The 27,234-nt window shown below is 41.7% G+C and overlaps 1 protein-coding gene across 3 annotated transcripts; it reads left to right on the top strand.

The window, feature by feature from the left end:
* Positions 1-24,713, top strand: LOC121545966 (serine/threonine-protein kinase 38-like). Of its 3 annotated transcripts, none has more exons than XM_041856922.2 (13): positions 1-36; positions 6,915-7,051; positions 15,558-15,609; positions 15,693-15,815; positions 15,914-15,997; positions 16,169-16,292; positions 16,722-16,876; positions 18,817-18,928; positions 19,607-19,668; positions 19,891-20,008; positions 20,158-20,377; positions 20,619-20,713; positions 20,988-24,713. In XM_041856922.2, the coding sequence occupies exons 2-13, from the start codon at positions 6,921-6,923 to the stop codon at positions 21,125-21,127; spliced, it is 1,416 nt and encodes a 471-aa protein (XP_041712856.1). In that variant the 5' UTR covers positions 1-36; positions 6,915-6,920; the 3' UTR covers positions 21,128-24,713. The 3 variants fall into 3 exon arrangements, with proteins under 3 accessions (XP_041712856.1, XP_041712855.1, XP_041712854.1); XM_041856921.2 differs by lacking the exon at positions 1-36 and adding an exon at positions 3,956-3,987 and having other exon boundaries at positions 18,817-18,919; XM_041856920.2 differs by lacking the exon at positions 1-36 and adding an exon at positions 3,956-3,987.
* Positions 24,714-27,234: the final 2,521 nt, after the last annotated feature.

Below are 27,234 nucleotides of genomic sequence, written 5' to 3'. Positions count from 1 at the left end.
AGCAGAGAGAAAGAGAGAGAGGTCGTTCCTGCGGAGGTAGTTAAGATAACAAAATACCAACTTGCCGAGAAATCGAAATGCTTTTTTAGACTGTAACTTGTCACCTACCTAGTTTCGTGAGATCAAATGTTAAGGTTAACATGTTCCCTCTTATCTTGTAGTTGTCTCATGGGCTAGTGCCAGCCAAGCATCGTTGGCTAGCTAGCTAACTTTTCACGTTTAGGACAGCACGAGCTAGCTAAGCTAATTCGGCTAAACCAAGTTGGCTAGTTAGCTACTTGGTTGAAGCTATGTGTCTACCTGTGGTTAGAAATGGTTTTGAAACGCTTAAAACGTTTATTTGGTCCACAATTTAGTATGTTTGAAAGTTAGCATCATCATTAACATCAGCTAGCTAGGTACTGAAGAGTGCTGATTCTGTGGTTTCCGAACTAACGTAGTCCCATTACCTGACAGTAAACTAGGCTAGCTAACAAGCTTTGAAGCTGTCTTGACTTAACCACAAGTAACACAGGCTACACAGCTAGCTAGTTCGATTCAAACGTGTGCAAAGATATTGGATATTTTATGGGATGGCGGACTGGATGGAGTCTTGATAAGTTAGCTAACTAGTTTGACGCGCTTGTGTAAACACGTTTTATAGGTTGGGTAACGTTAGCTAGTTGGTATTTTACTTTATTTTATAGTTGTCTTTGAATTAGCTATCTAACGTTAAGGGGTTGGAACCGACATTATTTTCCAATCGTTTCGTTATGACCAGAACCACTTTTTTCGTTCCTTTCCACTGTTCCGACAGCAAAATAAAGTTCTTAACCGGTTCGAACCCCCGAAAGTACCGGTTTATATCGTTCCTTTTTTAACCTGTGAAATCAACAGTTTTTAGCTCATTAAATTACTAAAGCAATCAGTGTGAATAGAGCAGGCAAGCTAGTTGTTTACATGCCTGATGGACAGACAAGTGTAGCCTACTATGGCGCAAGATGCGACTGAATTTTGCGGGTGGGGAGATGTCGAGAGAGGGTTGAGGAGGCTTGAAGTTCTGGACATCTTGTTATGACATGATTATCTGAATAATGTACACATAATTATACGTAGGAGGAGCGGCTTCTATGAAGGAACTTTGAATGTCCTTTGAGCTAGCTAGCTAACAGCTGCACCAGAATTAAAGACATCTTACCCATGTGTAGTTAATACATCCAAAGTGAAACGTGATAACTAGGCCTACAGTATCCTTAACTAGAATAGAACGTTATTCCATTCTTCTCTAGCTAATAAAAACTATCTCCATCTTCTGAGCTCCTAACGTCAGTACAGTAACAGCCTATAGATATGCCTATATGCTTGTTTGCATTATACAACGGGTGGGTCTAATCCTGAATGATGATTGGTTAAAGTTACCACCGGCTAAATCTATACATTTTAGTCATTTAGCAGACGATCTTATCCAGAACGACTTACAGTTAGTGAGTGCATACATTTTTTTTTTCTTCATACTATGATGTTAAAATGCCTATTTACTCTGTTCCATCTGACTGCTCAATCCACAGTCTCATCAGCCCAGCCAGGCAATTTATGAACTTGATCTCCACTATAAAAAGCATCTAGACATTATCTCACATTTCTTTTAGACTAGCATTTAGTTTAACAGCAGAGATTTGTATAAACCTTGCTGTCTGTCTCCCCAACATTTGCAACATTGTTTCAATATTCAAATTCGGTCTCCAGCTGTCCCATAGTAATGAACATGTCGGGATGAGACAGGCAGGCAGCGTTTCTCAGCCAGTCTAAATCATGAATCAGCTGGCATCATTTTTATGGATATATACAAAGAAATGTCAATTGAAAAAAGGTAAAACGAAACGAAGTACAGCTAGTTTGCAGTCTTTCCAGCTTCAGTTTGACGTGATTGTGTTAGCTGTGTTGTTGGCTAGCTCTGAGCAACAGTGTCCTGACGAGTGAGCACATTTTCTATGCCAGGTGAAATTAGCTCATTGTTATGGATGTATCCAAATAAAAAACAGCTTATGCATATGCAGCTACTTTGCCGTTCTTCTGGCTGCACTTTTTGATGTGACTGTAAGTTAGCCGTAGTTGGCTAGCTACCAAGCAAGGGATAAAAACATTGCCAGCCAGTATGGCAATGGAACATTTAGAACAAACGACTGGGTCGCGTCCATAGATACAGAACAAAAAGACTGAATGACTGGGTCGCGTCTCTGGCAACTGAACCAATAGAACGAACGACCAGCCGGCTTGGGTAGCAACCCTAGATTTGTGTCGGGACTATATCTTGTGGAAGGATGAAATAGTATGAATAAATTAATACAAATAAAGTTTTTAATGAAAATATGTAGATCATTATTTGAATGTGTTGGTAACCCGTTGTGTTAAAGTGATAATGCCCTCAAAGCCGGTGTTTGGAGGATATATTGGCACGGTTTGCCGGCCCGAGACAGTTAATATATCCTCCAAACACCAGCTTCTCGGGCATTATCACTTAAACAAAACCGAGGTGCAAAACAGACAGGATTGGCTTAGATTGTTGACAATATGTAAGCTATATTTTGTCATCAATGTTATTGAAAACATACATGCATTTGCGCAATCATTACAATTATTGGTTATTATAAGCATTGACATGAAATAAGTTAAAACACATCAAAACGACATGGTATCAATAACAAGACAAAACGAGCTGAAACAAGCCACTTACGATTCCCCACATGGCAGTTTCTTGTCGTTATTGCTAGCAATCTGGCCATCCAGAATCACAACAACTTGCTAACTTCTGCCCCATGGAAGCGTGCACATCGTTTTTCGTGATGTTGTCAGCTAACCCTTCTATGCTTTGGATAGGGCAGGTAGACTAAACACGCACACACACTGGCAAAGATTTTCAGGTGGCAGGCAGACACTGGAATAAGTTTGAGTGACAGAGTGAGGGCTTTGCATAGGCGTGTTTATGTGGGACTAATAATGGTTCTGTTCCGTAAAAGTATGGATCACAACTGTTTAGGCTAGCTAGATCAATGATAGGTGCGAAGTAACATTAGCAGGGGTTGGAACCGTTTCAGGGATCAAAACCGGAAAAGAACGACATTGGTTTTCTGTTCTGTTCCCTGAAGCGTTCCAACCCCTGCTAATGTTACTTCGCACCTGTCATTAGAGCTAGCTAGATCAAATAGTTGTTAGCTATTTACAGTTGAAGTCGGACGTTTACATACACCTTAGCCAAATACATTTAAACTCAGTTTTTCACAATTCCTGACATTTAATCCTAGTAAAAATTCACTGTCTTAGGTCAGTTAGGATCACCACTTTATTTGTGAATGTGAAATGTCAGAATAATAGTAGAGAGAATGATTTATTTCTGCTTTTATTTATTTCATCACATTCCCAGTGGGTCAGAAGTTTACATACACTCAATTAGTATTTGGTAGCATTGCCTTTAAATTGTTTAACTTTGGTCAAACGTTTCGGCCAAACAGTTCTATTTTTGTTTCATCAGACCAGAGGACATTTCTCCAAAAAGTACGATCTTTGTCCCCATGTGCAGTTGCAAACCGTAGTCTGGCTTTTTTATGTCGGTTTTGGAGCAGTGGCTTCTTCCTTGCTAAGCGGCCTTTCAGGTTATGTTTTTTTATTGGACTCGTTTTATTGTGGATATAGATACTTTTGTACCTGTTTCCTCCAGTATTTTCACAAGGTCCTTTGCTGCTGTTCTGGGTTTGATTTGCACTTTTCGCACCAAAGTACGTTCATCTCTAGGAGACAGAACACATCTCCTTCCTGAGCGTTATGACAGCTGCATGGTCCAATGGTGTTTGTACTTGCGTACTATTGTTTGTACAGATGAACGTGGTACCTTCAGGCATTTGGAAATTGCTCCCAAGGATGAACCAGACTTGTGGAGGTCTACCATTTTTTTTCTGAGGTCTTTCTTTTGATTTTCCCATGATGTCAAGCAAAGAGGCACTGCGTTTGAAGGTAGGCCTTGAAATACATCCACAGGTACACCTCCAATTGACTCAAATGATGTCAATTAGCCTATCAGAAGCTTCTAAAGCCATGACATCATTTTCTGGAATTTTCCAAGCTCTTTAAAGGCACAGTCAACTTAGTGTATGTAAACTTCTGACCCACTGGAATTGTGATACAGTGAATTATAAGTGAAATAATCTGTCTGTAAACAATTGTTGGAAAAATTACTTGTCATGCACAAGGTAGATGTCCTAACCGACATGCCAAAACTATAGTTTGTTAACAAGAATTTGTGGAGTGGTTGAAAACCGAGTTTTAATGATTCCAACCTAAGTGTATGTAAACTTCTGACTTCAACTGTACATGCAGCTAGAGAATGTTTTCTATCCAGGACAGTCAACCTAAACCAGAAACTTTAAAATTAGCCCAAATGCCGGCAGATGGCGAAAATTGAGTCGTTTCATCTTACTGTCCAAAGGGATTGCAGAAGTCTGTTTACCCTTGGTCTGAATGCTGTATGTAATGTCAGGAAGTAACATTAGCCACCATAGCATGGTGGTGGAAAATGGTGTTTCATAAAGAATGCACATTTTCCCAGATTTTTAAATTGCGTTAAGGAAATCGACCCGCTTTTGCATCCTGAATGGAGAATGTTTTATGTATGAACCGGTCCACCGGGGATACGATTGTATTGCCGGCTGCATACATTCAGTTTGGACGGTAAGATGAAACAACTCAATATTGCCATCTTCTGACCTTTGGGCTAATGTAATATGCTAACTATCTCTGGCTAAACCAGTTAGTTAGCTAGCTACTAGCCCTTCTAAAGTACCCAACTAGCTAACACTACTGCAAATCTATGTGAATCATTGAAGCTTCGTACTACCACATTAAAGCTAAATTCATGTTTTGATGTGAATGACAACTTGACCACTTGAGCCATCCTAGGACTCGAGAACCCACAGGAATGATTGACAGTTGCCTTCTTTGCTATCTGCTATGGCTGTATGCCTGGCCTTGGGTGCTCGAGAGGTAGCCTAGCTAGCTACATGACAGATATTTGCACCTACCTACTTTGACCCCATTAACCAGTTAGGTAGCAAACAAGGCAACTGTCAATCATTCCTGCGGCTTCTCGAGTCCTAGGTTGGCTGAAGTGGACAAGTTGTCATGCACGTCAAAACATAATATATGCCATTTAGCAGACGCATTTAATCAAAGTGACTTAGTCATTTTACTTATGGTTGGTCCCAGGAATCGAACCCACTATCCTGGTGTTACAAGCACCATGCTCTACCAACTGAGCTACAAAGGACTACAAAGGAAACACAGTTTTTAATGTTCCGAATTTTCAATGATGTCCTCTGTTGCAACACCCATTACCGAGTTCCAAACTGCCTCTAGATGCAACGTCAGCACAATAACTGTTCGTCGAGCGATTCATGAAATGGGTTTCCATGGCCGAGCAGCCGCACACAAGCCTAAGATCACAATGCGCAATGCCAAGCGTCGGCTGGAGTGGTGTAAAACTTGCTGCCATTGGACTCTGGAGCAGTGGAAACGCGTTCTCTGGAGTGATGAATCACGATTCACCATCTGGCAGTCCAATGGACGAATGTGGATTTGGCGGATGCCAGGAGAACACTACCTTACCGAATGCATAGTGCTAACTGTAAAGTTTGGTGGCGGAGGAATAATGGTCTTGGGCTCTTTTTCGTGGTTCGGGCTAGGCCCCTTAGTTCCAGTGAAGGGAAATCTTAACGCTACAGCATACAATTACGTTCTAGACGATTCTGTGCTTCCAACTTTGTGGCAACAGTTTGGGGAAGGCCCTTTGCTGTTTCAGCATGACAATGCCCCCGTCCACAAAGCAAGGTCCATACAGAAATTGTTTGTCGAGATCGGTATGGAAGAACTTGACTGGCACGCACAGAGCCTTGACCTCAACTCCATCGAACACCTTTGGGATAAATTGGAACGCCAACATCAGTGCCCGACCTCACTAATTCTCTTGTGGCTGAATGGAAGCAAGTCCCCGCAGCAATGTTCCAACATCTAGTGGAAAGCCTTCCCAGAAGAGTGGAGGCTGTTATAGCAGCAAAGGGGCGACCAACTCCATATTAATGCCCATGATTATGGAATGAGATGTTCGACAAGCAGGTATCAACATACTTTTGGCCATGTAGTGTATTTGCAGTAGTGTTAGCTAGCTACTTTAGCAAACCTCTTTTACTTATGCCATAAAAATATGTGAAGTAGCTATTTGTGAGTAGGCATGCTTGAAGTGTTTGCATGTCTTGTAGGGTTTTCAAAACAGCTTGGACAGAAGAGGTGATATATTTTTCTGCACAGTTTACACTCCATTATGATGCACACACAGTAGCCTACCCCTCTCAGATTCACAGTAATGCTCCCATCAGCATTGGGTGCACAAAGTTGAATTACCCTGACCTTCTAGCATCGGCAATACAAAGTTCAAGGGCTTTGTCGATGCTTGGAGCTCTTAGCCAAACTGCAGATTCTTTCCACTTGCTCCCCCTCTCTCCTCCTGCCACCTCAAGGGTACAGTGTCCATGTTGCTCAGCCATGCAGAACGTCCCGAGGCTGAGTGGACATTGATTTACTGTACGGTGACTGAAAGAGGCCAATTGTCTTTAACCCCTCTTCTCTTGGCCCCTTGTTTTAGAAAGAGATGGGCTCAGCACATTGGAAAGGTTGTAGTGAAACTAAAAGCAAATAAAAAATGGCCCTGTGAAAGTGTTTGCAAGGGTATAGGCCTATGTGAAAACCAGCACAATTACAAGGAGGGTGAAAAGTAGAGTACAACTGCGTTTGGTTTGGACTTGAAGTTAATCATGCTAGTGTAGGCCTGTAGTTATTTCTAGAAGATATACAGGCTGCTTAATTGCACCCCCCTCCAATGCATCTCTCAGGTAGCCATGGCAATGACAGGCCAGAGTTCCTGCTCCTCGATGAGTAATCACACCAAGGAGCGCGTGACCATGGCCAAAGTGACCCTGGAGAACTTCTACAGCAACCTCATCGCTCAACATGAGGAGAGAGAGATGAGGTATGCCTCCTACTGCACACGCACACATCCGTCTGGGCTAAGCCAACGGGCAGCATTCCACCAATGCCTTCCACTGACATATTGTTTACAACTCCTCGGTTCTCTATTGTTACATTCTTCTTATGCGTTATGTCATTCAAGGTGGGTGTTGCAAACTTTGGTATTTGTGCCTTATGTGTTCTTGGCTGACGATTAGGCCACCGCAGTGAATATGTAGAAGATTTTAACACATTTTAACCAGCTTTTCCCTCCCCACTTTTTCTATTTTGGGCCGATAACATCAACTTGTCTGTCTTGCTTAGTAGGCCTGTATGCTCTTAATGGTGCAAATCGTCAGGTCTATTTTCATGTTACCGATGGACCACACAATGTCTGTCTGTCTGAGCCCCAGCCTATTGAGGTCATTTCAGTTCAGAGATAAAGAATGTGTGTGGCACTAAAGCCTGTCGCATGCTTCCCAGTCGAAACAGTCACGCATATGTTGTGACTTTTTGGTGATTGCCAGGTTTTCTTCCAGCTGTTCGCGCACACAACAGTTTTTCTTGAGGCAAGTTGAAGTTCGGTAGCTGAAGACTATGCCGCTTCGTCTGTGATGGGTCAACAGCACTACACCTAGTAGGAGTGGGAACTATGGACGGGATTTTCAATTAAGTGTTTGTTGTCATTCAACGTGAGACGACTAGTTTTCATGCAGATTTTTTCACTTGAGAAATACTGCACTAAACAGCTTAGTTTGATGTAAAATTGCGCGACTAAGACCTTGGCAAAAACATCAGTTACAGATTTCTTTATCCTCTATTTTGAGGAAGTGTTAACCGCTATGTTGTTGCTACAGCGTCTCAAAAGGGACAAACGTTAATATTTTTTTTGCCTCGCATACTTTTAAGGGAGTATGCGAGGCACAGACATTCGCTTCACCTAGCTGAGTTCTACTAGGAGCAAACCAAACCTATGTATGCAGACACCTTAACTGGGGCCTCATAAATACATATTTATTAATTTGTTAGTAGGCAGAGGTTCAGAGCACGACAAACAATAAAGTTCACACACATTGACATGATTTCCATATAAATATATACAGTACCAGTCAAAAGTTTGGACACACCTACTCATTCAAGAGTTTTTCTTTATTTTTTACAATGTTTTACATTGTAGAATAATAGTGAAAACATTAAAACTATGAAATAACACATGGAATCATGTAGTAACCAAAAAAGTGTTAAACAAATCAAAATATATATTATATTTGAGATTCTTCAGATAGCCACCCTTTGCCTTGATGACAGCTTTGCACACTCTTGGCATTCTCGCAACCAGCTTCTTGAGGTAGTCACCTGGAATGCATTTCAATTAACAGGTGTGCCTGTTTCTTTCCTTTTTAATGCGTTTGAGCCAATCAGTTGTGTTATGACAAGGTAGGGGATATACAGAAGATGGCCCAATTTGGTAAAAGACCAAGTCCATATTATGGCAAGAAGAGCTCAAATAAGCAAAATATAAATGACAGTCCATCATTACTTTAAGACATGAAGGTCAGTCAATACAGAAAATCTCAAGAACTTTTGCAGTCGCAAAAACCATCAAGCGCTATGATGGAACTGGCTCTCATGAGGACCGCCACAGGAATGGAAGACCCAGAGTTACTCTATGCTGCAGAGGATAAGTTCATTAGAGTTACCAGCCTCAGAAATTGCAGCCCAAAAAAAGTCACAGACACATCTCAACATCAACTGTTCAGAGGAGACTGTGTGAATCATCAATGCTGCAAAGAAACCACTACTTAAGGACACCAATAATAAGAAGAGACTTGCTTGGGCCAAGAAACACAAGCAATGGACATTAGACTGGTGGAAATGTGTCCTTTGGTCTGCAGTCCAAATTGGAGATTTGTGGTTCCAACCGCCGTGGCTTTGTGAGACGCGGTGTGGGTGAACGGATGATCTCCGCATGTGTATTTCCCACTGTAAATCATGGAGGTGGTGTTATGGTGCTTTGCTGGTGACACTGTCTGTGATTTATTTAGAATTCAAGGCACACTTAACCAGCATGGCTACCACAGCATTCTGCAGTGATACGCCATCCCATCTGGTTTGGGCTTAGTGGGACTATCATTTGTTTTTTAACAGTACAATGACCAAACACACCTCCAGGGCTATTTGACCAAGAAGGAGAGTGATGGAGTGCTGCATCAGATGACCTGGCCTCCACAATCCCCCGACCTCAACCCAATTGAGATGGTTTGGGATGAGTCGGACGGCAGAATGAAGGAAAAGCAGCCAACAAGTGCTCAGCATATGTGGGAACTCCTTCAAGACTGTTGGAAAAACATTCCAGGTGAAGCTGGTTGAGAGAATGCCAAGAGTGTGCAAAGCTGTCGTCAAGGCAAAGGGTGGCTATATGAAGAATCTCAAATATAACATATTTTGATTTAACACTTTTTTGGTTACTACATGATTCCATATGTGTTATTTCATAGTTTTGATGTCTTCACTATTATTCTACAATGTAGAAAATTGTCTAAAACTAAAAAATAAATATGCAATGGAGGAGGTGTTATTTGTTTTTCAACAGGACAATGACCAAACACACCTCCAGGCTGTGTAAGGGCTATTTTACCAAGAAGGAGAGTGACTGGTACTGTATGTCATCATCAGTAGAACGACAAGTTGTCTGTTCAAACACGGATCACCTAATGATGAAACAAGCAGCAGATGGTAGAGAAATGACGGTTGGGTATTGTCTAAAAGCGGTCTGAGTCGGTCTCGCCATCATAGCCATGGGAGGACCTTGTTTGTGTGCTGGCTTCAAGAGGAAACTGATAAACGGTTATTATGACACACGAAGTGGCACCTGTCCAACCCCTACTACCACTTAGCCCTATTAATAACACTGGAGAACAAAGGCAACGCAGTGGTCTCTTATCTCAGCAGCTTCAGCTTAGAGCAAAGAAGGAAATGACACTAATATGGAAGTCCCTGGGTCGCATTCATTAGTGCACAACGTAGTAAAGCGTAGCAATACGTTTTGGAACTCAAAACCAAAACGAGCATTCTTATTGGAGTTCAGATAGTCCCTCACTGTTTCAGCCCGTTTACATTCATTCCTAGTGAATACTACACGGATGTGGCGATGGGGTTGATCCATAAAAAGTATGTGGGCATTACAAGAAAACGGCACCTAATAATAATAATAATAATAATATAATAATAATAATAATAATATGCCATTTAGCAGACGCTTTTATCCAAAGCGATTTACAGTCATGCGTGCATAATTTTTGTTGTGTATGGGTGGTCCCGGGGATCGAACCCACTACCTTAGCGTTACAAGCGCTGTGCTCTACCAGCTGAGCTACAGAGGACCACAGTATGTATGCTTTCTGGAAGGATACTGCTCAATGATGCAATATATCCTACCCTTACACACTTGGCTACATGAGTCAATGAAAGTTCCTCTTTCTCTCAATATTAGGATGTAATTTTCTTGTAGCATCATAATTATGCTGCTCAGCTCGAACCAAGGTTCTCTCTCACAGCATGGAAACATTCAAACTAGGGATGACCCCAATTAGTCGACTGGTTGATTGTGCATTCGGAAAGTATTCAGACTCCTTGACTTTTTCCACATTTTTTTACGTTACAGCCTTATTCTATAATGGATGAAGTAGTTTTTTCCCGTCACACAATATCCCATAATGACAAAGCAAAAACAGGTTTTGAGATTTTTTTGCCAATATATATATTTTTAAACATCCATCACATTTACATAAATATTCAGACCCTTTACTCAGTACTTTGTTGAAGCACCTTTGGCAGCGGTTACAGCTTCGTCTTCTTGGGTATGACACTACAAGCTTGGCACACCTGTATTTGGGGAGTTTCTCCCATTCTTCTCTGCAGATCCTCTCAAGCTCTGTCAGGTTGGATGGGGAGCATCGCTGCACATCTATTTTCAGGTCTCTCCAGAGATCTTCAAGTCTGGGCTCGTGCTGGGCCACTCAAGGACATTCAGAGACTTGTCCCGAAGCCACTCCTGCGTTGTCTTGGCTGTGTGCTATGGGTCATTGTCCTGTTGGAAGGTGAACCTTCGCCCCAGTCTGAGATCCTGAGGGATCTGGAGCAGGCTTTCATCAAGGATCTCTCTATACTTTGCTCTGTTCATCTTTCCCTCGATCGTGACTAGTCTCCCAGTCCCTGCCGCTGAAAAACATCCCCACAGCATGATGCTGCCACCATCTTGCTTCACTGTAGGGATGGTGCCAGGTTTCCTTCAGACGTGACACTTGGCATTCAGGCCAAAGACTTCAATCTTGGTTTCATCAGACCAGAGAATCTTGTCTCATGGTCTGAGCGTCCTTTAGGTGCCCTTTGGCAAAATCCAAGTGGGCTGTCGTGCCTTTTACTGAGGAGTGGCTTCCGTCTGGCCGCTCTACCATAAAGGCCTGATTGGTGGAGTGCTGCAGAGATGGATGTCCTTCTGGAAGGTTCTCCCATCTCCACAGAGGGACTCTAGAGCTCTGTCAGAGTGACAGAGCTCCTCCCTGACATTTTACGTTGACATTTTAGTCATTTAGCAGACGCTCTTATCCAGAGCGACTTACAGTTAGTGAGTGCATACATATTTTCATACTGACCAAGGCCCTTCTTGGCCGTGCGGCCAGCTCTAGGAAAGGTCTTGGTGGTTTCATTTAAGAATGATGGCGGTCACTGTGTTCTTGTGACCTTCAATGCTGCAGACATTTTTTGGTACCCTTCCCCAGATCTGTGCCTTGACACAATCCTGTCTCCGAGCTCTAGGGACAATTCCTTTGACCTCACGGCTTGGTTATTGCTCTGACATACACTGTCAACTGTGGGACCTTTATATAGACAGTTGTGTGACTTTCCAAATCATGTCCAATCAATTGAATTTACCACAGGTGGAGTCCAAGTTGTAGAAACATCTCAAGGATGATCAATGGAAACAGGATTCACCTGAGTTAAATTTCGTGCCTCATAGCAAAGGGTTTGAATACTTATGTAAATAAGGTAGTTCTGTTTTTGATGTTTTAATAAACTTGCTAAAATGTCTAAACCAGTTTTTGCTTTGTCATTATGGGGTATTGTGTGTAGATTGATGAAAAATTTGATTTAATAAATGTTAGATTATGGCTGTCCCGTAACAATGTGGAAAATGATAAGGGGTCTGAATACTTTCCGAATGCGCTGTAGCAGCCTTGTATAACCACCATCGAGCTGTAGGCCTAGGAGCACATCCTGTTTAGTCTTAATACCATAACTTACTCAGGCCTATATTTCAGTACTTCTATAGGCTACTGTATTAATCACTCATTCATCCGTTAATGTTATCACACAGCATACAAGTCATTCATGATTTGAAATGTCATCAAGCATTTTAGTTTTAAAATAAAGTGAGCCTTGAATAATTAGCTTAAACAATAAGTAAACCGTTCGATTTTGGAAATTGCATTCACGAATGAATGTGACTGTTTTTAGTCTTTGCTGTAATAAAGGCTTAGGGCAAAAAGTTACAACAGACTCTCTGGTATGCTTATACTTTATTTAGTGTTTACATTTGTTCCAAACGGTCAGAGAAATTATATTGTAATCTATAAAGCACCTGTTTGGCACACATTATATGCACGCAGTGCTTGCTCCTTAGTCTTTTTTTTTTCTTCTTGTTCTCCTGTATTTTCCGCAACTAGTCACATTTATTTCACACATCTGACGTTCCCTTTACCTCCTGAGCAACCTATAAATATTCCCCACTATCGAGTTTATTTGTCACGTCCTCTGCATCCATTTTGCTGTCACGTGTTAGTGTTCAGAGTTTGTTATAACCAATTTATTGAAGTGATTATGATATGCTATTTGCACGGCCTGCCCGCTCATTATTAATTATTAATTAATTAATTAATTAATTATATGCCATTTAGCAGACGCTTTTATCCAAAGCGACTTACAGTCATGCGTGCATACATTTTTGTGTATGGGTGGTCCCGGGGATCGAACCCACTACCTTGGCGTTACAAGCGCCGTGCTCTACCAGCTGAGCTACAGAGGACCACGCTCATTAGGCAGGATTAGGCGGCCGCCAATGGCGGCAGAGTGACGAGGGTGTCATTTTCTGAGCTAAACTGACCACCAACAGCAACACAAAACCTCACATAATGCTGCACAAAAACCATGACAATTTCTCTCAACCAGTGGCATATGGGCTTTTTAGGTGAGCGCTGATGCCACCCTTTGATAAGCTGTGCCCACTTCGTCAAAGGCAGGGGCGCAAAATATTTTGCTTGTCCATTCCCAGCGTGCCTCTCTAGGGTGGTGTTGGAGAGACACATCTCTGCAGCGCTCCACCAACATTCAGTCCCCCCCAAAAATCTAACATAAATTATGTAGCAGATATAGGATATGGTAGAAAGGTATGTGGCCTTTTTTGTAGCGTACAGGCTGGAGATAAAATGTATGACAATGTAATGAGACAGACACTTTTTACATCATGCCGGTTTCTCCAATCAAATAGCCTAACCTAAATGGGGCTCAATCAAATAAAAAATGTGCTGTCATGTTAACAAAGCAATTTGGATAATATGGAAAGGACAATCACAACTGTTGTCCAGGAGTTTCACCCCATTGTCATGATCAGTGGTTTCAAGTTTATATCCGTAATTTTTTTTTTGACAACCTGATCATAGCGAAACAGAAAATACTTCTGCGTTTCCCGCTGTGTAAACACATTGCAAATAGGCTCACGATAACTACTGATAAAGTTGGGTAGCTGATATTGAGCTTAAACAGCCAAATTGATTAGTCACAGGAATCCGGACTAATACAGCCAATGCAATGGCCTGTTTTAGAAATGGTCGGCCTACCACATGGATGCACATAAATAGAATTCCATTGCAGGCCGACATGGTAGGCTACACCCGAGTAAGCACGAGCCTATGTCTTTTTTTGGTCCTGTCTGGAACTCATTTTTGGGGGTTTTACAAACGGGAGGCATACCACATACAGTGCATTCAGAAAGTATTCAGACCCCTTCACTCTTACCAAATTTTGTTACGTTACAGCCTTATTCTAAAATGGATAAAATAAAATAAATCCCTCCTCAATCTACACACAATACCCCATAATGACAAAGCGAAAATAGGTTTTCAGAAATGTTTAGCAAATGTATTAAAAATGTATTTACATAGGTATTGAAACCCTTTGCTATGATACTCAATTGAGCTCAGGTGCATCTTGTTTCCATTGATCATCCTTGATGTTTCTACAACTTGATTGGAGTCCACCTGTGGTAAATTCAATTGATTGGACATGATTTGGAAAGGCACACACCTTAATTTATAAGGTCCCACAGTTGACAGTGCATGTCAGAGCTGTGTAGATGGATGAGGGATTTTTAACAAAAATCAATTTTAGAATAAGGCTGTAACATAACAAAATGTGGAAAAAGTCATGGGGCCTGAATACTTTCCGTATGCACTGTATATGTGCTCATTTGGGGATCTGATAGTGTTTCTGATTGGCTTAATGCACCACCACTAATGAGCTGTGGAGCTTCTCAAAGTAATGTTTTCTTCATCTCAAACAGCAAGCAAACAGTCTGTTTTTATATCCATTGAGAAGGACTATTTCCTCAAGCTCTCTCCCTTTTGATAACCACTCCGCATGAAAGGGAAAAATGTCATGCTCTGATCCAGTGGAAACTTCATAAAATAGTCCTACATGATGAGCTCTTATCCCTTGCTCACGTTTGCTAGCATGAGCTTCTGGCCAGACCCAAGTTGATAGTACAATGTTTCAAGTTCATTGCAGACAGGCAATGCGTTGCCAATGTGATTTATAGGATATTTGTTTTTATCAGGATATTTTCTACCTGCAGGCTGCAATGTTGTTATTTGTTAGCTTTATGTAGGCTATTTTTACATAGTTGGCAATGGCAATATAAGTTACTTTTTTTTTTAGGTTTTATCATTTAATTTAGATTTGGATAGAATTTTGATTAACCACATGTCAATGATTTTGAGATACGAAGACGTTATTATAAACGAAATGAAAAAGTTCAAGAAAATGTGCATGTGAAAACCATAACTGGCACACAGATTGGTAGAAATGGTAAGATAAATTGGCATTCCACATGAGAAAGGTTGCCGATTCCTCGTGTAACCTATTACTGGCAACTTCAGGAGAGAAAAGGCAGAATCTGCGAAAGCCAGCAGGAGCGGGAAGAGGGTGGCCAGGTTAAGTTTTTAAAAAATGTCTTCTGGTTGTCTTATTTGCGTCTTATTTCATCAAACAGTGTGCTTAAAGCATCAGACAAGCTCAATGCATATAGTTCATTTTACTAAAACAGATGGGATGTGTCTAAATGGAATAATACACGCTTAAAAATGTTGACCAATCGATTGGTTGAAAGAACAGACTAATTTTGGTCGACATGTATATATATTTTTCGGGGACAGCCATAATTGTAACTTTTTTTTCCCCCATTTATGTTCCAGGCAGCAGAAGTTGGAGAAGGTGATGGATCAAGAGGGCTTGGCTGATGAAGAGGTGAGGTTGAAGACTGACACACACACAACCTTTTTGACACGTGCAGTTGTGCACACTAACCTTTGCCCCCTCTACCTGTGCAGAAGCGTATCCGGCGCTCCCAGCACGCCAGGAAAGAGACTGAGTTCCTGCGTCTCAAACGAACCCGCCTGGGGCTGGAGGATTTTGAGTCCCTCAAGGTGATTGGGCGAGGAGCTTTCGGAGAGGTAGGCATCACCCCTTTTATTACAAACAGCTCTTTTATGTAGCCTTGCAGACTATCAGCTTAGTATTCAATAAATAATTGACACGTTTTGGTCCCAAGGTGCGTCTGGTGCAGAAGAAGGACACAGGCCACGTGTACGCTATGAAGATCCTCCGCAAGGCCGACATGCTGGAGAAGGAGCAGGTGAGGAGGAGGAGGAGGAGGAAAGGGTAGGAGGGTATGTTGATGGCCAATACTTATGATGGCCAGTCATGTTAATTTTCTCACAAATCCACAGCAGTGTCTTGGATACAAAAGTAGTACCTGCCATGCAATCTAAAATTGATGTATGGTGCCATTTGTGTGCATTTCTAGGTGGGCCACATCCGTGCTGAGAGGGACATCCTGGTAGAGGCTGACAGTCTGTGGGTGGTTAAGATGTTCTACAGCTTCCAGGACAAGATGAACCTCTACCTCATCATGGAGTTCCTGCCTGGCGGTATTACCCCCCTCACCCTTAGCTGAACCCCGAACAGTCTCCTACACTACAGGGACAGTCATTGTCCAGTGGGAAGCTATTGACCAGATCAGCTAGTCTTGCAGGTGTATGTAGACCTCAGAGTAGGAGTGCTGATCTAGGATTGGGTCCCTCCTGTAAATAAAATCATATTCATTATGGTCTAAAAGGCTAAATTGATCCTAGATCAGTACTGCTACTCAGACGCTTGATACAGCCCCTGACACTTGATACAGTCTGTAAGGAGGAGCCGTCAGAACGTTGCAGAAACATAGAACATTGGGAATAAACAATCATAATGCAGCACATTTCTAAATGCAAAGCCACCGAACGAACAACTTCTGTCTCGCTGGATATGCCTCAAAGTCCAGTGGGACTGTACAGGTTGTAACCTGACACTGTCCCCTACAGGTGACATGATGACCCTGCTGATGAAGAAGGATACTCTGACAGAGGAGGCCACTCAGTTCTACATCACTGAGACGGTGCTAGCCATCGACTCCATCCACCAGTTGGGCTTCATCCACAGAGACATCAAACCTGACAACCTGCTGCTGGACTCCAGGGTGAGGTTTGAGCACAGACTCAAGAGACACAAATAGGGCTGTTGCGGTGACCGTATTACCGCCACACCGGCGGTCACGAGTCATGAAGGCAGTCCACATGACCGTTTAGGCACGGTAATTAGGCTTCTCCAAACTCTGATGCCGCTGCTGGTCATTAGTAGCCTACCAACCTTGTTAACTGCCTGGTACTCGGCACTCTATTGTCCCTATAATCACTGACATCAATGCAAATTTATTCGAAAATCAAACACTTAATGAGAGCCCATGAGCTCATGTTGCGCAACATTTCTATAGGCTATGCAATTGCGGGAGAAAACAGAGTAATGGCCGCTATTAAAAAGAGGAGGTTCCCATCAGCTTTCTATAGGCTAGCCCTACTATATTTATTTCTCAACTTTCAACTTTCCTAATATTAAGCACATTGCTTATATTTACAACAGGAGTATAGTCTACCTGGCTGGCATGAAAATAAACCACGGGGAAAAGCGTCCTCCATTCGCTATTTAAGTGCATAGATGACATGTATTTTTTCCCGCTGCCCCTGTTTCGATACAAGTGCATGAAAATGGTCCATTCTAAATCAAAACAATTGTCACACATAAATGATTTAGTATATGTAAAGACAATATTAAATCAAAAATAGTCTGATGGGTGACAATATTAGCCTATCACTTGTGAATGATGCCCAGCATAAGAAACAATGCCTTTTTTTGGTAACTTTTTCGAATCATAGTCGCACACCTCGTAGCCTAGCCCATAGGCCTATATGTTTTAATAAGGTTTGTATCACAACTAAAGTGGCCAAATAACTTCTTAAAATTAAGCACATTAATCAACTTTACAAGGGGTGTAGAGCCTAACTGGCATATATAAGCAGTCGCGTCCCCGATGTGTCTGTCTTCACTTGTAGCCTGTGAGAAAGACCCGATCACGTAACGGAGAGCCATGTGAGTGAGAGACGCTTCGGATTGCGCAGCACACTCAAGGAGAAGGGCACAACGCAGCACTCCGTGCCTTAAAAGGCATGGATTTTTTTTGGGTGCATTACAGCCACAAAGGGGATGCCGCCGTGACATTCGAGGCATTATCAAGTGCTTGTCAAATTGTGAATGAGAAACTATTGGAGTGTGTACAGCCTGCGCAAAAAAAGAAAAGAGCTCATGCCTTTCATTAGTCTCATCATGCAGCCTTACAATGTATTAAAAATCCAAACATATAGCCCAACGTTTGTGGAACAACTAAAGTTACATTAATAACTCTAAATTAAGCATTTAGGAGTACCTATTTCTTTGTTAACTGCTCAACACAGAATAGCCGCATGTGCGCACTCCCTCAAATCGTTTGGAGAAAATATTTATATTTTATTCAGCTTTGTTCAATTGTATTCATATTACAAAACAATATAAAATAATGCCACAGAATTATAAGCAAATATTATCTGCTAAATGAACTAGTGTAGCCCACAGCCATTTGGCATAGCCACATCAGGAACTAACATAAGGACAACTCAGAGTACGCTATTCTGTTCTTCTGAAATAGACTACATTTTCTTCATATCATGATTTAGACATGTCTAAAATAAGTAATGCATTTATTGTGAAGGTGTAGGCTATATTACATGGATTTATTAGACTTTTTAAAATGGCTTGTAGGCTATGTGTGGAAGCCAGGAGACACTAAATGTGTTTATGTTAATTAACGGTCAATAACCATGAGACCGACAGTTATTTGCTTGACAATCACCAGATGACAAAATTTCGTGACCGCCACAGCCCTAGACACAAACATGAGCTCAGACTGGTGGTTTGGATATGTTATTTTTTTCGAATTTGCAAGGCACCAAACTAAAGAAAACGGACGAACATTTTCCAGTACACTGGCACGGTGTGCATTAATGAATATGAGCCTGTATTGAATGTGTCTTTGTTTGATTGTTTCAGGGCCACGTAAAGCTGTCTGACTTTGGTCTATGTACAGGTCTGAAGAGGGCCCATCGTACCGAGTTTTACAAGAACCTGAACCATAGCCTCCCCAGTGACTTCAGTAAGCAAAGTCAGGCATCCCCAATCAATCCATTACTTTACCTACTAACACCCTGTATCGATGTTTAAGCCACAATCTGGAGTTTTTGTCTCAGCCCTTGTAGTCCTTAAGATTTGGAAGCATATTTTGGAGCTACACATTGTTTAAAAAGACCCAAATAACAACCAAAACATAAACAATGGAGTCATATTTGGGTTATGGTGGGTGTAAGACTGATGTACAAAGCTCATATACATTATATTAATTAGAAATACCATTTAACAGTTGGAAATGTCCCAGATGTTGTGCCTTAAATGTTTCTCTACTAACCTGGTAATGATTTGAAATGTGCTTGTACAAAAATAAAAATGAAAAACGTAATGGTTTGTTTTTAGGTATGCTTCATATTATTTAAATGTGTTTCATGTACCAATGTGTAGCCTACATATTTTGAGTTGTTGCATGTACCAATCTTCAAGTTCCCTAATGGGGATTATTTTGTAAATTGAATGTATCTTGACTGTAAATCTCTGCATTAGAGCTTCTGCTAAATGACTAAAATGTAAATCAATAGATCCTAAATGGCTATTTGTTTTATAACAAAGAGTCTGAAAGGGTTTAAGATACTTAGTTTAACCTGCAAGTGAGGTTATGTAGTCCATTATGTAAGTTGCATCATTTTATTGAACTGTTTATTTTTCTTTACAGCATTCAATAACATGAACTCAAAGAGGAAAGCAGAAACATGGAAGAGGAACAGGAGACAGCTGGTGAGAAAATGAAGCTGGATGGGAGGGCAACATACTGTACATTCTACAAGTAGACATGGGCCTTGTTCGAGTGCATCCATTTTGGACTGACTAATCTACATATAAAATTGAGGATGCAGGGTGATTTGTAGATCTGTCAGACTGCAGTCGATCTCGAACACGACCACATTTGTATTGGAGTAGTCTTGTAGTCACATTGCATGATCTTTCTCTCCCCCCCAGGCCTTCTCTACTGTGGGCACCCCTGACTACATCGCCCCTGAAGTCTTCATGCAGAACGGATACAACAAGCTCTGTGATTGGTGGAGCCTTGGAGTCATCATGTATGAGATGCTGATAGGTGAGATCCTATCAACAACTTCTACTTGGGGCCTCTTAAAAAGCATCGATTGTTTTTGGAAATTGGCTTTCAATCATCTCGCATGAATGTCACAGAATGGTGCCATTACTACGTATTTGCTTGTTGATCCCATGTGTATTGTGTTCCAGGCTATCCCCCGTTCTGCTCTGAGACCCCCCAGGAGACCTACAGGAAGGTGATGAACTGGCGAGAAACACTGATCTTTCCCCCTGAAGTGCCCATTTCGGAGAAAGCTAAGGACCTCATCCTCCGGTTCTGCTGTGAGGAGGAGCACAGGATCGGAGCCACGGGGGTGGAGGACATTAAGGGCAACGTCTTCTTCGAGGGGGTGGACTACGACCACATCAGGTACGAGGGCTTAAAAGAATAGTTCACTTTTCTGCATTTTTAAAATAATATTTTACACATAATTGGGGTGTTATTTCATCCAAACCATCTGCTGGTTATTTGGCAATATTGGGAATCTCCTGGCTAGCATTTTTTGAGGATGTAGCAATGCTAGTGGAAACTGATTGTATCAGTTAGTGGTGCATTCAAAAACTGATTGGAACAGTAACATTCTAAAACCAGGGTTCCAATTTTATTACAGAGAGCGACCCGCTGCCATTCCCATTGAGATCAAAAGCATCGATGACACGTCCAACTTTGACGAGTTCCCAGACTCTGATATTCTCCAGCCGACAGGTACGTTGCTCATTGTCACCAACATTAGTGGCTGCCACTAGTCATAATTCAACACGGTAGTGTTCATTAGGGCACACAAAGAAAAACAAAGATGTTTTGTATTAGACCAAGTCCAGGTAGTCACTCCCAGGTTCAGTCAGTTTTCTTCTATTTGGTGCCTATTAAACATGGCCCTGGTCAACTAACGCCACCTTGAAACAAGATTCTCACATTTTGGATCCTTTGTTTTCCTCTAATGCCCTGTGTGAAATAATCCCTGTATTTTCCGCCTCAGCTGCCCCTGTGGTGTCCAACCATTCAGAGGTGGACCTGAAGAACAAGGACTGGGTCTTCATCAACTACACCTACAAGCGCTTTGAAGGCCTCACAGCCCGAGGGGCTATCCCCTCCTACATGAAGACAGGGAAGAGATGAATCGTTCCTTCGTTTACTCACTCACTCTACCTGCCCCTCAGACTGGCATTCAAAAGGAATGCCCCATGGATCCCAACGTCCACTCCTCTCCCAAACTCCAAAATGGAGGTAGAAACTAAATGGTCCTATTCAAACTTGTTTTGGGCCCCATCAAAATTGAGACTATCCCATGTGTCTGATCCTGCTGAAGGGACCTTCCTCCTTCCTTTGCAGGGGACTTATTGTAGGGCTCTGTGTAGGGAAGTGTGAGCTACTCCAACTCGAGTTTGTCGATCTAAAAAAGCCACAGTGTTGTGCTGGAATGTATGGACAGTGTTTTCTATGTGAAAACTCATATTTAATTCCACCCCAGGATTAAAGTTCCCATAACTAAAGTGTGGGATCCACCAATGAGCAGTCTTGGAGGTGTTGATATTGCCTTAGTTTGGGGACCATCTCTCGTAGTTCTCCACTAGCATCGGTCCAACTCGGCCAAGACTGATTCACTATGCTTCAGTATCCTAAGGGACTGAACCAAGATACCAGCATAACCGGTCACCCTAGGGGCCAGATCCCGTTTTCACACCAGAAGACCACACTTGACCGGCTATACCAGCATTCTTCACTTCCTCCTCCACAAACAAACATTGAAGTCTTCGTTTAGCTGGGCGACCACCAGCATGGGACTGGGATCCAATATGCCTCACTTTTCTGTCAAAGGGCTAGCTTTTCTCTCTTCATTTTCTTTCTTGATGACTGAGTTGTTCCACACACACAATAGAATTGTCAATTTTTTAGAAATAAGTTCCGCCACTAAAAACATTAGAAATGGTGTCATTTGACGTGAACTAATAATGCTTTTCAGGGAATATATGTCAATGTTTTTCATGTGTTTTTAGAGAGCTCTCTACTGAAGCGTCTTGGATGATGGCGCTTCCGACAGGTTGCCTGTTGCAACGAGGCAACCAAAAACAATGAGAGCTGAGAGTAATTGTTGTAACTATTCAATCTTATTTTTGAGGGTTTCAATGGAATTGCTTTGTCCCCATTTAATTGTCACTTCACTACCGTCAATGGCGGAGCTGTTACGTGGACTTATGCAAGTGTTTATAGCAATAGAATCGCCTCTCTTGAAAATGATTCCATTTGAAATGGAACTCCAGAAGCCCACCTGTTTTAGGTTCTTAGTTTGACAATCATCCACTGTTAATATTAGCACCTTCATGCTGTCTTTTCTTTGATTCACCAGTACTCTGTCGGATTTATTTATAACATTTGTGGATATGCATGTCCTTAGCTATAGAGCAAAATCGAATACAAAAATGTGTTGCATGTACCGTTTGAATATTTTGGTGCATATGCCAGCCATTCTTTTTGGTACTTTTCGATGGACCTTTGGGGTAGGGGAGCTAGAAGTAAGGCCAAGATATTGATACTCTTCTCTTTCCTCATCTTTTTTGTCCTGACCACTGGTCTGTAAGGGCTTGGTAGGTGAGGTGGCAGCGCAAGTTCGTTCAGTGGACTTGTAAGTAACAGAGAATAGAAAAGGAGCAGCTTTTAGAGTATTGAGACACACTCAGTGTGCTCTGTGACCCCAGGTTAGGGTCATTCTCGTCCCCTTTTCACTTCCTGTCGTGTCTATAGTTCAGTCTCTTCCTGTTGCTTGACTATTTCTTAGCAACCATGGTTTGAGAGAATACTTTAAACATTGCATTTGTCTGAAGTTTTGTCAAGGATATGTCACTTGGTATGTCCTTACTTTTCAAGAGGCTAAGAGGTGTGAGTGAGAAACTCTTGACCTTAACTCTGTAACCAGGGCTATATGTGTCTCACTGTTCTTATACAATCCCAAATGCTGTCATTTGAATCTAATGTAATCCCAAGGTGTAGTGGAAGATTAATTTCATGCTATGTTAATTCCAAAATGCTGTAATTTGAATGGAATGTAGCCTAAACCACATGAGTGGCCCCGTGTAGCTCAGTTGGTAAAGCATGGCGCTTGCAACGCCAGGGTTATGGGTTCATTTCCCATGGGGGGCCAGTATGAAATGTATGCACTCACTAACTGTAAGTCGCTCTGGATAAGAGCGTCTGCTAAATGACTAAAATGTAAAAATGAGCGGTAGGTTTACACAGTGAAGATGTCATGTTTGGTCTTTTGTTAAATATCTGTACGGTGTTCTGGGTAGTTTAGACTACTTGCTGAGATGTAATATCCAGATTTTCTGTTTGTTTTTACGACTGATCGAAAGAACTGATTTTGAGACTGGTCTCACTTTTTACTGATGCTTGATGTCCGAATGATCCTGCTGTAATGCCGGGTTTAAAGAGTATTGGGCGGATTAGTTGGTGAAGTGCGAATGGCTTCTTGGAATAATTTTCTTTTAAAAGAATGCTGCTTGGTGTGTGTGATTTGCGTGTCTTTAGAGGAATGGGTGATATGTTCAGTAAAAATAAGATCTTGGAATATGTTGTTTGATTAAGCCACACTGATAAGGGTGGTGTTCTTTTGTAGACGTCATCCAACTGTGTGTATGCTGTTTCTTTCCCCTAGGCACACACGGTGTGGGAAACATGCTGTACAAACCTTTTATAGGGAACATTCAATCAAAAGTAGGGGGAGTTGTATTTAATCCACTGTGGTGTGAGGTTTATATTGTATATTTTCTGCCATTTCGCTCACATTGAATAACTGCACTTAATATCTGTGTTGTGACAGTTTGTACAGCAAAATAATGGGCCGCTCTGAAATCTGTCTTGTTAGACAGTCTTTGTTTTGATGGATGAGGGAATGTCATTTCACTGGTTGAATGGGCAAGCTAGCCATGTGCAGGAGTTACATTTTCTTCTTGAAATTGTTTTATCTGACAAACTAAATTATGTGGAATAATGGAAACGGTAAACTAATAGCTTGAAACAAAGGTCTTAAATATTTATTATTTCTCAAGTTTGGATTCCAAACATCCCTTGCTACTCAAGACCGATTCAGACCCCTTCGTCAAGAGCAACAATGTTTTCATCCAAGTGGAAGAAGGGTGATTGTCCATTTTTAGCTTTTGACCAAAGATAACCCTACACAACAAACTGGGCTAGGAGTAAAGTTAGCAGGACTGACCAGTTTCTCAAGCCCCATCTTGTAAAGTCACCCAGTCATTGCTCCCTCATCTCTCAATAGTGCAAAGAAGTTCTTACAGGGCTGTGTTGTCATGCATGCAACAGTTTAAACAGCATAAACTAGTCTTTGTGTAATAGATGGCACATTCCTTCTGTAAAAACGAGTCTTCAATTCCACCATGGTTTTCAGAGAATTCTTCAGTGTTCTTCGAAGGCATTACTTGGCAGTATCCCTGGTTAGACTTGTAAACTAGTAGCCTACTACCATAGAGGCTTAGAAACTGCATGGTTGAGATGTGCATTTCACCATGCATCCTTTGAGTATGTTAGCCACTTTCTGCCTTAACATTGTGTTAAGTCGCGTGTGTATTGGTTCTCTAGTTAGTTCAAAAGGCACATCAGCTTGTTTCACTGATGGTAGCAATACTCACCTGCACTATTATGCTGGTAGACTTTTAACAGCGTTAAATAAAACCCCTAGGCCTATGTTGAACCAGTGTCTTTCTTTCTCATTCCTTGTCTGTGTAGAATAGGTCAGCTAGGGCGGCTCTGCCTCAAGGGAAGAAACAAGTAATTGTTAGGCAAGAAATGTGATGGGCAAGTTATCACAATTGGCTAGGGTAAAGGGTTTGGACGCTCAGGTGTATCCTACTGTGGAAGATGGTTGAAATCAGCCTCACCCTCTGAAACAGGTGTTCTCCTCTTTAAAAACGATATGCTACTTATCCTTTTATTTATAAAATGTCTAGCATGACTAGCTACATTTATTTTTAACACTACATATGTATTTTGGGATTCTACCCTTGTGGAGGTGAGGACAGAATGTGAGGAGTCGATGAAATCCATTTCAGGAAAGGCCTATGTTATGCCCTCGCAGCAGAGCTTCCCTCAGAATATCAAATAAGCCAAAATGCAACACTAAGGTCAGTTCCTATTTACGTATGACAGGATTCATTGTAACTTTTTTTGAAAACCTGTCTGAATAAACATAATGAAAAGTCACACAGGCTATAAATGGATCCTTTTTGAAAAAGGGCATCGTCAGGATTAGAATCTGTGACCTTTGGTCCCTGTCCCAGTGCTTATGCCACATTCACATGGTAGTCGGAACTAGGAAACTGACATTTTCGACATGGAAACTCGTAGAAGAAACATGAGCTCCGAGTTTCCCACTTGAAAGTACCAGGATCAACCAATAGGAAGCTCTACGCAAATACTGTAACTTGTGTTCAGAGTTTCTGATAGCAAGTGAACACGGCATGAGTCCACTGCGTCAGTAGGGGTGAAGGCATCACCCGTGTTTCATATGTACCGTAAAACTTCAATTAATAGCCTGGGCGTTTATTATCACTGAACACAACAGGCGCTTATTAGAGACTGGCTTCTATTTGAGCCAGGTGTCTATTTCCTTAATGCACACAGCTTTTGCTCATTTGCATAGTTAATTGTTTAATTCCAGCATTCACTTGCATCATTTAAATAAATGTCTTCATTTCCTGCACTAATGTGTTTTTGTTTACACACACTAGCTAGGTTTCCATCCAATTTGAGACAGAGTTATGAAGCGAGATAGCTGCCAAAAGGTTGAACATATGTATCGTTAGGATCGTAGGAAAAGCCATGCATGAAACGTAAACGTGAAATTTCATCTGTGAACATACAAACACCATGTTACGATTACGGACTAACATTTTAGGCTTGAACAAATCTTTTGTTGCAATTCTGAAGTACAATAATAACTTTGAGTTTTGGCCGTTGCATCTCACCAACAAAATAAACTTGCACCAAACGGCCTGTGAGGAGTGCTACGCGAACAAGCATAACACAGTATAAAAAAATAAATGGAAGTCAGGGAAACCCACAAGTTAAATGTCTCCATTCTCTATTCATAGTGCAAACTGAGTCCACATGCTCCCGCCGGAGTAGCCATAAGTCTGTGTGAGAAGAGCGACATGGCAGAGGGACATGGTGGCCCGCCTAATTCTCATGTAAGGATTGTGTTGTCAATTATTACTCCTAAATTGAGTTTACTTCACATTTATGGATTTGTTTGCCAGCGCAAGTCTAGATAGCACTAGCTAGCTAACTAACTAGCTTTTACACAGTCAATCTTGGCTCGTGGCATATGATATGGCCTAGCTAATGTTAGCTAGTTAGCTCATGTCACGGACCAAATGGCACGTTGTTGTGCAAGAAGTAAGCCTCAGTGTCTAGTTCACCACTGTTTAACTACCAATTACCGTTATGGTAATAGCTAGCTAGGAGGATGAAAAGATCTCTCAAAGGAGGATAACTTTTCCTGTCCACAAGGTCGCCCTAGTCATGGAGTACCTAGGTATAGTATTGAGTTATTGATTGACGTTATTTGTTTTTCTAATGAGTTATCAAATAGTAACTAAGCTAGCTAAGTAGCCTAACGCAAGTTTAGCTGACATCAATAATAACCTTGTGTCACTCTGTGTCTTCAGGTTCTACTAAGAAATTACATATTGGAGAGGCTTCAGACCAGGCTCTTGAGGGTGGTCAATTACCTACACATCGATTTTGACTTTTTGGAATTCACCTGCAATCAAAAGCTCACTTTCATCAGTGCTGTGTCTGTCATTCATATCTCTGAATGCATTTTAGGAGCTTTGACGGAAATGCTGAACCATGTCAGAGGTCGAGAAGTTTCTGTACCTCAAGATGATCCACTAGACCTGGAGCAAGGACTAACCGGTCGGCCCAGATACACTATACCTCAGAGCCAGCTCCAGGAACTGCTTGCTATGTCTTTGCCAGTAGAAAGCATTGCACAAGTCCTTGGTGTGTCAGAACGCACTGTTGCCAGACGTATGAGAGAGAACGATCATACTCTACAATGTCCGATGAGGAGCTAGACAGTGTAGGGTCGGCTATCAAATCCAACATGCCCCATGCAGGCTACAGTGTTGTGAACGGAGCCTTGCTCGCCCAGGGCCATTGTGTACAGTGGGCAAGGTTAAAGGGATCAATGCATCGAATCGATGACCCAG

The sequence above is a fragment of the Coregonus clupeaformis genome, chromosome 30, assembly GCF_020615455.1.
Source record: "Coregonus clupeaformis isolate EN_2021a chromosome 30, ASM2061545v1, whole genome shotgun sequence".
In the NCBI taxonomy this organism is placed as follows: Eukaryota; Metazoa; Chordata; class Actinopteri; order Salmoniformes; family Salmonidae; genus Coregonus; species Coregonus clupeaformis.
The sequence above is the reverse complement of the archived record's forward strand: the minus strand, read 5'-3'. Positions and strand labels throughout refer to the sequence as shown.

What these genes read in the sequence shown, in the direction of transcription:
- LOC121545966 (XM_041856920.2), top strand. Translation starts at nt 3,958, where the DNA reads ATGTCAAGCAAAGAGGCACTGCGTTTGAAG. An exon ending in AGGGCTTGGCTGATGAAGAG is followed by an intron (nt 15,610 to 15,692) that starts GTGAGGTTGAAG and finishes CTACCTGTGCAG; the next exon opens with AAGCGTATCCGGCGCTCCCA. An exon ending in CATGGAGTTCCTGCCTGGCG is followed by an intron (nt 16,293 to 16,721) that starts GTATTACCCCCC and finishes TGTCCCCTACAG; the next exon opens with GTGACATGATGACCCTGCTG.